At 35.3% G+C, this 11,782-nt stretch overlaps 1 protein-coding gene across 1 annotated transcript in view; it reads left to right on the forward strand.

The window, feature by feature from the left end:
• Nucleotides 1-11,782, forward strand: part of LOC128679920 (uncharacterized) — a 59,862-nt gene that overhangs the window by 43,690 nt on the left and 4,390 nt on the right. The window contains exons 6-8 of the mRNA XM_053762428.2: nt 6,799-6,890; nt 10,905-11,097; nt 11,370-11,533. Of these exons, the coding sequence (XP_053618403.1) occupies nt 6,799-6,890; nt 10,905-11,097; nt 11,370-11,533 (449 nt within the window). The remainder of the gene's footprint in view (nt 1-6,798; nt 6,891-10,904; nt 11,098-11,369; nt 11,534-11,782) is intronic.

Below are 11,782 nucleotides of genomic sequence, written 5' to 3' on the forward strand. Positions count from 1 at the left end.
CTACGGAATCATGTACCATATACTAACTTTAACCTAATTTTTTATTTCCACTGATTCCCACTGATTCCCACTGATTCCCACGGATTCCCACTGATTCCCACTGATTCTCACTGATTCCCACTGATTCCCACTGATTCGCACTGATTCTCACTGATTCCCACTGATTCCCATTGGGCTAGATAGCGGTGAAGCGATGGTGACACCGGCGGTGAACACTATGAATGCTTGATTTTGCAAATGATTCCTTCCTCAAGAAAATTGAAGGATCGTAATGACAGCGCGGCCGCAGCGGTCGAAACGCTCTGAGAACCACCTTTTTTACTTATATCACAAAAGCTAAATCCAAACTCCATATTCTAAGCCGCATCCTTTCATCGCAAATTACGTCAGTACAATCAACTGCACACCCGCACGCACCTTATGCGGCGGTAGTAAAGGCGAATTTGCAATGCCCATGTGTAGCGCGATGTCATGTTGACTGTACGTTTCAAAAGGCTCAAAGACCTCAAAGGTGACACACGGCCGCCTCCAGAGCAGATAAATTGAAATTTTAATAAGCTTTCCGTGACGCCATTTTTGTCATAGCCAAGTGTAGACAGAGAAAGCTATAGACCCTGATATCTTCCATTTCGATCATTATTATTGGATACACATGAGAACAAACGAGATAAGCGCTGAAATATTTTGTCACACATCACATGCTCAACCAAGACATTGAAAGAACGAGACAATACTAAGAATAATTATTTCGAGGCGAATCAAAGAAGACGTTTTTATTAATAAGGGTGTATAAAATTAGTCGGATTGAGCTGGGAACTGGGAAGTTGTTTGGAATTGAATGTGATGAAAGCAAGTAAGGCGTGTGTTCTACTATCTGCTGTCTTGATACGAATAGGTCAAAATTCTCCGTGATCATTCCGTTACGAATTTAGAAATAAAAGAAGGTAAATATCAAGAAAGAACACTTAATTCCATTTTTGAAAGTGATGAATACGGACTTGACGATCTGATTATTAAACAAATTTATATTAAAGAAATAAAATGAATTATAAACTCACATATGAAATTTAAAAAATCCGTTTTTGGCGAATATAGGCGAAAAATTTTAACGCCGGCCAACATAGCGCGTCACGTTCTGTGTTACATGCGTTCCGTTTTACGTCACTCATTGGACGTCAGTTATGTGTGTCGACGTCACGCCCACTACTTCCTAACGTGATTCGTCTGTTTGGCGTCAATTGCAACGTGTTTTAGAACCCACAAAATTATCACATTAAAGGTTTTTATTGCAATACAAAAATCCGTATTGTTGCTTAGTAAGTAATATAGTACATTACGTACCTACCGCACAAAAATAACTATTTTAATCACTATCAATAAAATAGGTAATATGTATTTTTTGAGCGGTACATAACATTCTAGAACTCATATTTGCTTCCCATCTTGTTAAATTGAGATCAAACTCTCAAATTTGTAATTAAAAAAGTATTGAAAAATATTTAAGTAGTTTGTAAAATTCTATTAGTATCAGTAATTTCCATTATATTTATGAAAATGACATAATATATTAGGCTATCATTATTACGCACATAGATAAAATTAATATATATTTCTTTTGTCTATGATTATATTATGTCATTTTCACATATACTCATTTAATTTCAGCGTGAGAATAATTATTAAGTATAGGAATTGTATCTAAAGAAATACTTTATCATTATTTCTATTCAGTATTTCAGATTTGAGTTAACATTTATCATTCATTTCAAATTAAACGAATTCTCTGGTATGATTGAATTGAATTCTCTCATGATATAGAAAAATCTTGTGAAGCGACCGTCGATTAAACCTTTCTCCACAAAGCCAGGAAGGCATTCAAGTAACAAGCTCTCAGTGAAATGAAGAAAGTAACGGGAAAAATCTAGACGTAACCGGTATTAACTGCTCGGGGACTATTCTGAAACCACTTGTTTTGTGCTAATTTTCTTTCACGCGGATAAAAAATACAGTATTTCACATTCTTTTCATTTTTGTGTTAGAATCGAATACAAAGTGTCACCTTATTTGACACGGTAAAACTAAATTTAGATTTTACACACAGTAAATTAATTTAATGTCTACATTTAGATTTGTTAATCAAGCATATTAAAATGTATTGTAAATATATAATGTAATGAATCATATAGGATGTCTTTAGATGGCATATTTATACAAGTATAATGTTGCCAGTGTTTGTGCAATAACACGCTCGATAAGATGATTAAAATGTAATTTTATAATCCTACATATAAAAAAGTATTAAAGCATCAAAGAATTTAAAAGTTAATTGTTAAAGAGTTTTGTTTATCAATAATTTATAGACAAAATTGGTTACTCAATAATGGTGTTGATTATGATAACATACCTACGATAAAGACCGGAATCGTCATTACAAGAATTAAAATATTTCAAAGAAAAGCAATCCTATTCGCTCACAAGTATTTAGTATTTGATAATAGGTCCCTAAAGAACAGGGCCGGCTCCAGTAATGGGTGTCGACTTACAGTAATTAAGTAGTAACTCGTGAAATTGTGACCGAACTTGGTTTTACACAGTCCGGAGTTTAGGAGTTACTGTCTTCCTTCAAATATCGGTTTATTGACACCGAATTTACGTTTTGTTCGAGTTGTTTAGAATGTTTGATTTTGGTAAGTGTGGTTTAGTGTTCCCAGTAGCAAATTTCGAAACTTACACAAAGATAAATACTTCTAAAAAGTCCTTGAAAAGAACGTGGTGTTAATATAGGCTGTGTTCGGAAAATGTGTGTTCGGCCGTTTGGAAACTATCAGCTCCTTTCTAGCTGATGAGAGGATGCCAACAACTTCAGAGTCGGGGGAAACATTAGACTCTATATCTATATGTACCTGTTCTCACAAATAAAAGAGTTGATTGATTGATCGATCGATCGATTGATCGATTGATTGATTGGGTTTATCTGGTTTTCTTAAATTATTAATTTATTTTTTTCAGGCATATTATTTCTTTATCATATCTATATAACTTCGTGTAGAGTTTCGTAACATATGATTCTGTCTGCGGTAAGGGACAAATACGTAACACTACATAGTATAAAACAAAGTCGCTTCGCGCTGTTTGTCTGTCCTTAGATCTTTAAAACTACGTCACGGATTTTTATGCGGGCTTTTTTTAATAGATAGAGTGATTAAGGCGAAGGTTTAGTATAATTTATTTTAGGCGCATAATTTATTATGGTTTTACCCGAGCGAAGCCGGGACGAGCCGTTAGTCTGTAACATAGGAATATTTGACGAGGCCTATGTATTAATTTTCTTTAAGAAATGTTTGCCACGTGTTGCAAAGAAAATAAATTAAAAGCAAAGTTTAAAATGGGTTTTCGAAAAACAAAAATATATATCAAATATTTTATAATTTCAATATTTCACGTTATACCCTTCGGCTTTCAAGCTTTGGGGTAACTTAACAAAAGTTATTAAGTAAATGGAAACTGTACTTAAAGTAACTCGAGAGGTTTTCATTGTCTTAGTTATTTCCATTGGTTAAAGGCAGCTACAGACAGATAATGACAAATATTTTGTATATATTTAATTTGATATAGCAATCTTCCTCTTTGATCTTCATTTGACCAGCAGTGGGACACTTAAACAGATTATAGGGAAAAGAAATATTTTTCAATTTGCGATCGAAACAAAAATATGAGCTCCTGCGCATATATTGTAATAGTCAATCAAGGAGTGAGGTTATAACCTGAAGATTCTTCTTTTAGGCGATAAATCTGGCAACCTGCGATAGGTTGTTTAATCTAAATTTTACGAATAAAGAAAACGTAGCTATCGTTGCAACTGTGTGCTCTGTCTACCCCGTAAGAGACGAAACATTGTATCTGTATCATAGAGCATTCAATAAAATCCGTACTAACATTATGTGAAAGTGTGTTTGTATGTCCCTCTTTCACGTTAAAACGGACGATTGGACTGAGGCGATTTTAGGTGTGGAGACAGATTGCTAGCTGCGCAGTGACATAGGTTATTTTTGTGTGTTTTTTGTCAGTTTTTTGTTTTGTCTATCTGTAATTATAATGTGAGATAAATGATGAAAACACGGTTGACTGTAAGAGATCCCTATGTGGGATAAGTCCGCCGTAGTGCATGTATCTTTATTGTATTAATATTACATTGAAACTCCTTCAAGGCATGGTAAATTAATCGGTTTGGAGCCTGTTACAATGTACTAATAGAATAAATAGTTTGTATAACTGAATGTAAGTAGATTAACGCTTCGGGCTGTGTTTGTTACGCTTTGATTATAGTGTCGAGCGGAGCGGGGCGGATACGGTTGTATCATGTATGTATATATTGCGAGAATAATAACGGCTACTTCGATAAACATTGGTATAGTAAATAAGTTTATTTCTCCTTAACAACAGTCGAAATTATAGCAATTTGTAGCTATGGAAATTTGTTAATATATCATTAAAATCTGAAAAAATCTTATTTCTGAATAAGTACTTTGAATTCAATAACCGTGTATGCAGAATGTGGCAGTTTTTCACGGCATGTGGTCAAGGAACCAAATTTAGATAAATTTAAGTGGTTATTTTATAAAATAAAGTACAAAAATTTCAAACAAAGAATGTAGGTACATCTAAAATCTACGATTAATAAAGACTGGCCTATAATAAATAGACTGAGACTGAACGTTTCAAAAATGGAACTCTTCTTGGGATGAGACGTCGCCGTTTTCATAGAAAATGTAGGTAATCAACGTTAAAAAAATATTTCCGCTACCGCCTAAGACCGTGTCCGCATTAGTCTCATATGGCTGGCTACCGCAAACTCTTAAATAACCTAACTTCTTTTTGCTTGCTTACTATCGGCGAAGCAAAACGCGGTAAGTTTGTCGTCACCCTAATCTTTGTCAAATAATTTAGCCTTTGCCGAACCATGATCCTTTGTTTTGCCTGACTTCGGATTTTGTTGTATGATAACCTTGACACTAGCTTAGTGCCTGTTTGAAATTGGAATTAATGATAAATCCTTCTTTTAGACTATGATTTAGGTTGCGCAAACTGAAAAGTATATTAATAGAATAGGATAAGCGCGCACAGCGTTTTCTTCTTGTCACATAATCACATTTTTTTATATTTGTACTCTAAATGTATATAATATATTGCCATTCCCTCGCCTCAACTAATCAGTGTTATTAATCATTATTGTTTAGTTCTAATTAAACTAAGTACCACTATACGAATTAAGAATGCTTTTTTACTTTAAAATAGTGACGTCACTCCGACATCACAGGAGTTCCATATCAATTATTATTTCCGATAGGTATTTAGAAAACAAATCTGATTGGGTTTATAGTGATAGTATCGAGCGATAAAGACGCTAGTGCGCGCCTAGCCTAAATAAAATTAATTTTGTATTTTGAATTCAGAACACAGTTAAATAAATGTATTTGAATTATTTCATTCTAGTGAAACGGCTACGAAATACCTAATTTATTCATGTTGAATTGTTTGTATGTCTTGCTTGACTTATTTAGTTTCTGATATTATTCCATGTTGGCGTCCGTTGACCTTTCTAAAGATCTAAAATGTATAATGCCTTCGAATAACTTGATTCGGTACTATTTGAATTTAGTCGTAAATTGAAATTCATATTTCACATTCTGAACATTGACATTTTGAGAATCAAATCCAATTACACATTTCATTTTTTTTCTGTTTGAATTTATAATATAACCTCATTTAAACTTGTAATAGGTAATCAAATAAAAAAGTACAATCAAATTAATAATAAAGAACGGGCAAGAAAGAAGACTTGCGTACAAATAACCCTCAACAATTCTATAAGTAGTAAAATTGTACAAAAAAAGTAGGTGCAATTAACGAAAAATGCACTACACTCAACATTTGTTAATGAGAGCACTAACTTTGAATGAAATCGATTCGAAATTCAAATGAACGCTGTATTGCCTGTCCCTGCTTTGTGATTATGTTCTGTACTTATTATTTTTTATCACGTGTGTTGATGTTGTGTGATAGCTTTTTTAAAGTGGCCTTTACTTTTGGTTCTAAATTCAAAATTTTCCTTTTTAATATGTAGTTTTTAGTATGTAATTGTCATTACGTATTTTTTTGTAAAAACTAGAATCCTAGAAAAAGAATACTAGAATCCTCGCCACACGCACGCTACAGTCGTTGACAACAGCAACGTGGCCAATTTGTTGATAATTCCACTTCCGGTTCATCTACGGGACTTCTTTAACGACATAAACTCTACCTAAATTATGGACTTTTAAAATAAAATATAAGTGCATTAGGATAAAATCATGTTTATTACTAAGAATGAAATTCTATGAAAAAATGCCATACAGCGCGCGGTATGCTAAAAAAATTACAAGTAGATGTATAATAAACCTAATGTTCAGAAAACTTTCATACATTTTAATTTGAGAAAATAGTTCTTATCGAGTCTAGTGATTTACTAATATCTGTCTTACTTGATGTATGGTAACAATAACAGCTCTCGTCGTTATTCAAAATTTTAATACAACTTTAGAAATTGTAAACACCAATTTTTATTTGACAATAATACAATATTTATTCTCTTTATTTTGCAAGCCTTTATTTATTAAATTCACCAGCGTTTATTTTCACACGTACTGTTTTATTTTTGCGTGTGTAATCAAATAACCAGATTCATTATGATTCATATTCCGTGTAAATAAATTTAATATATTTTGTGTATAAATCGATTGATTCACAATTTTGTTGCAGATGATGAGTTTGGAGAGAAGTCTGTATCAGTGCTTCTGGACGGAGAAGAATCTGAACTCATATTCATTGACCACCCCAGCACCGAAATGTCGGTTAGTATAATAATACTATTGTATAATAGGCATTTGATGCTCCTTATGCCGGCTCCACACTGTCGTCGAACAGTGCGTAAGTGATTTTGTTATCTCTCATGCTATAATATCTAAACAACCAATCCTAATGAAATTTCCTATGAATATAGTTACGAATACGGAGAAGGACGTAGATGAATATCTAGAAAAAAATAGGATTATTAGCGTGAGAAATTTACATGGGCGAAGTAGCAGGTAAGAGGGTAGTTAATTATAAATGACATGAACATTAACAGGCCAAGGAAAATGGTTCCGAAAGCAATAGTTTTCATTTTAAAAAAGGGCTCTTCCCCACGCTTCACATAACGGACGCTCCTATAGTACTTAATGTAATGAAGTGACACTGTTTGTAACACAGTTATCATGTACAGTCGATTGCATATCAAGTTGCTGTTTACACGTGTTGCTTGACATAACATTTTTTTTTTCCAATTTTTCCGTTCACAACATTAACGGATTTCATCAGAGCGACATTCATATGACAGAGCATTCTCGTATGAAAAGATGGCAAATAGCATATTATTTAGTTATTCATTTTTGCTTCGCTATGTCGCTTTCGCCTGGTCCTGACAGAAGGAGTGAAGAAATAAGTGCTCGCTTGATATCGTCAAGGAGGATATGCGTGCCGACGACCATGTAAAGTAGAGAAGAAAAATAGAAAACCGGGTCACAGGCTCCAACGCATAAGGACTAACAATGAACGAGAAAACAATCGCACATAACTTTTCGCTTGTCGGAACGAATTCATAAAGTTACATCTAAAATAAACGCATTAAAATATTGAATATCAATATGTGAATAAAACAAATTGCCCGGGCATTTAGAAGAAATAAAATTACAGAAATCGGAGACACAAATAGTCATTTGCATAACCGTCGATGTCGAGTGTCGGCCAATCTAAACCGCCCCTAATGCTCACTATACACGCAATGGCAAAACTTTGTAGTTTCAATTTTGTTTTTTTTTTTCGAACTTTTGAATTCCGAACGCCTAATCAGCTGTACCGCGCAGCTGATTACGCTTTCCCCTTTACCTGTTCATAAGATAAACTAAACAAAAAAAATGGCTACGCGTTCGAAATTCAAAAGTTCGAATCTCAGCAACGGAATGAAGTTCAATATGACTACATTGATCAGCAACAAAAACAATACCCGGCTTGTGGCCATGTACAAAGATAATTCTTCTGGTAGGAAAACATCATAAGAGAAACAACAGTTGCATCAGTCAGAAAAACGCAAAAACGCAAAGTACCAACTCCATTTTGTCTTAACGACCGTAACCTGCGCGAAGTTAAACCCCTGAGGTTCTTTATGGTTAAAGAACATGATCACATGATATCCTCTCGTGATTCTCGTATAAGGCGACTATTTTCGATTCGAAGAAGGGTTAAAACCTCACCGCCGAATTTAAAAAAAATATTTTTTCTTTAGAAACAGACTGTAATGCGTCTCTATAGCTATTCTCGTCAACAATAGATACAAACCAACAATACAAACAACATAGAGAGCTTACAGACAAGCTTGTATCGGAACCAAATCCAATTTGCAATTCTGCTGTACCATTTTAAATGTTTGTCCTCGCTATTACTTACTGTGTGGTGTAGTCAGCTGCAGTTACGCTGCGTCGTGGTAAATAGATTCTATAATACTTTCTAGTAAAATCCTTTACCTATTATAAGTACTTAGCATAATTTGGTAAGATCTGATTATGTTTTCTTTTCTATACATTGCTCGTGAATGTCATAAATAAATAAATCTCTCTCTATCCCTTTCTAAAGACGATGTTCTCTGGTCATCTTACCACACTGGTCAAAAAATTAAACTGTTTTTAACATTAAGTACATAAAATAAAACAGTTTGCGAACTAGGTCCCCTCAGCATATGCTTATTCCTTATATTACTACTATCAATAGTTTTACTTCTAATTACTATCAATGTTATACTATAGTGTAGAGGCAATATAAGCTCTGCTATATTATGTACTATCGATGTCCTAAACGTTTTCAAGGTTTCAATACACTACATAATTTATAAAAAATTACTTTTACGATAAGTCCGCCATTGCGCTCACTTATGTTTGAGTACTTAGTTAAACTTATGTTTCTTATGTAAACGGTGCAATAAAATGATCAGCAATCTATATGACTACTATAACCCAATCCCTTTAAAGTATAAAAGCGTTAAATTCGGTTAGGTTGATGTGAAGTTGGTTTTACATATGGTACAGTCAACAGCACATCAAATTACCCTGCACGAAACTCTATGGCGCGGTAATAGCGGCGAGTTTGCAGTGAATTTGGGTACATTGATGTCCTGTTGAGTGTACAGGATTGTATCTGTTTCCGCACTGTATTGATCCGTGCACTTATCTGACGCATTCATAAATGGAAATGCAATGTTGGACAATCCAAACAAGGCTGTCTGTGGAGCACAGGGTCAATTGGCTAATGTACTTGACTGGATAAAAAAAAAGGTTCTCAGGTCCTTACTGATTTATAAATGTTATTATAATTTGAACGTTTTTTTTCATTATAAACTTAGATGAGCATTTAATTAATTTAGTTACTTTTATTTATTCCATTTTATTTTGTGGAATGATAGCATGCTCTCTATTTAAATTTGCATACCCGTGGACGGTGAAACATGTAGGATTATCTTTATAGCACTCATTATAGGATGTTAACAAATCACAGTGACACGACGAAAACCAACAATTGGCAACAGATCTAATAAAACACGACGTGGGTCATCAATAGCAATGTTGGCTGCATCTCAATGCAGATTTGATAGTAATTAAAAAATTGCGAACCCGCGTTAAGGCATTATTCATAGCTCACATAAAAATAAAACTGGTCCTTTTCAAATATGTCAGTCTAATCCCAAAGCTAACAGAACAATATTTTACGCAAACAGAGAAAATGTTGGTTTCCTCCGGGGAGCGTGCGGTTTATGAGAAAAATCAACTAAAACAAAACAGAGCCATCACTCGGACGGCTGGGTTTTATCGGCGGCATAATTAGTGTGGAGCTGTTAATAATTCGTTGGACCTTGGACCTGAGGGGTTAGTGCGGGTTTTCATCGAAGTGAGACGCAGCGAACCAATCACATTGCAGTGTGATTGTCGTTGCGTCACAATGGCGCAATGTGATTGGTTCGCTGCGTCTCACTTCGAGTCGATTCGATGATGAGAAGTTAAATACAAACCCGCACTAACCCCTCTGAATGTCGTGTCAACGTATCTGCAACGGCGTTACGTGTCTTCACTCCCGTGGGAATTTCAGGATAAAAATTCTCTATGTCATCGAAAGGATTTTCGGAGTACGTTCCTTACCATTCAATCAATTTCACAGCTAAAGATTTCTTCCATTACAATTTCCAGCACAATATTTTTTCATAGACATTATATTCGGTTGAAGGAAGAAAGGAATGTTAAGATGGTTTGGGTATGTATGTCGAATGGATGGACGAATGGAGAGTAACGAAAGGTTAGAGACAAGACGGCAAGGCAAATGAAGTCGCGGAAATTAAGCGAGGTTGATCCAGACCTATCTCAGGCAGGACCGACCTCGACGAATTTCCGTGACCAGGATTTCCACAGCGATTAAGGACAGATGGATGATTAAGTAACAAACATCCTCACACTCACTCACAACCATAAATAAGTTTACGCCCAGTATTCGCTCGGTTTCTGCTCAAACATTCCGGCACAAACCCATCAATAATTTGGATTTGCGTTGGACTATTTGGGAAGAAACCGGGCGTAAACCCGTCTATGCTCACATCCAAACTTTCGGATCCAACTTCCACCCGTGGTAGCATATATTTGACCTCGTGTCATCAACTATTTATTCCAAACATCAAAATCGGCAAAGCGGTTTAGCCGAAAGCGTAATACAGACAGACTTTTGCATTTAGAATAATGAGTATGGATTAGTAGGAGTATGGATTAGTTTAACTTAATCGGTATTGACATCAGGTGGAGAACTGTTTGTCCACGTACGAGCCTCACGCATGCGTGGTGGTGTACTCTGTGGTCGCAAAGAGTTCATTCAACCGAGCTGGCGAGCTGCTGTCCTACCTGTCCAGGGAGCAATTCACTACTGAACGAACTGTGGTCCTAGTGGGCAATAAGGCTGACTTGGCAAGGGCTAGACAGGTCTCCACTAATGGTAAGTTCTAGTAACACAACCGATAATGACCGGCAATGACAAAAAGTGTTCATCAAAAATTAAAAAAAAATCAAAAATTCGTTTTCCATTCCACACTTTGATTTGGCATACGATTTGCAGAACTAAGTAATAAATATTTTTGCCATGGCAGTTATAAAGATGTACCTACCTTAAGTTAAAAGATATTTTATTTGCAAGAACTCCAGTCGTTTGTAGCTCATCAATTCGTTTTCTATTCTTTAGAAACAGACTGTAAGTTTTTTTTTTTTCAGAGGGCAAAGCGCTGGCGACTAGCAGAGACTGCAAATTCATAGAGACCTCCTCCGGTATCCAGCACAATGTGGACGAGCTGCTGGTGGGCATCCTGAAGCAGATCCGACTCAAGGAGAGCCGGGAGAAGAAGCAGGCCAAGAAAGTTGGGAAACAGGTCTGCAAGGTATGTTTATTCATATATTTTTTTTATCTTTCTCGCTCATCGGCGTGTTCTCAGTTGCAATCGAGCTGTGACTCTGCGAAGACCGTGGTAAGAGTTAAAAAATCTTAAATGATTTGATTTCGGTTGTGGTGTGTTTAGTTTATTTTTTATGCTGATACACACGCACTCACACACACACAGCCCCGAATGTAACCTGAAACACGCAAAAATGAAAGAGAAAGAGCTATAGAGCATCTAATCTTATTTCTT

This window comes from Plodia interpunctella, chromosome 22 (assembly GCF_027563975.2).
Source record: "Plodia interpunctella isolate USDA-ARS_2022_Savannah chromosome 22, ilPloInte3.2, whole genome shotgun sequence".
Classification (NCBI taxonomy): domain Eukaryota; kingdom Metazoa; phylum Arthropoda; class Insecta; order Lepidoptera; family Pyralidae; genus Plodia; species Plodia interpunctella.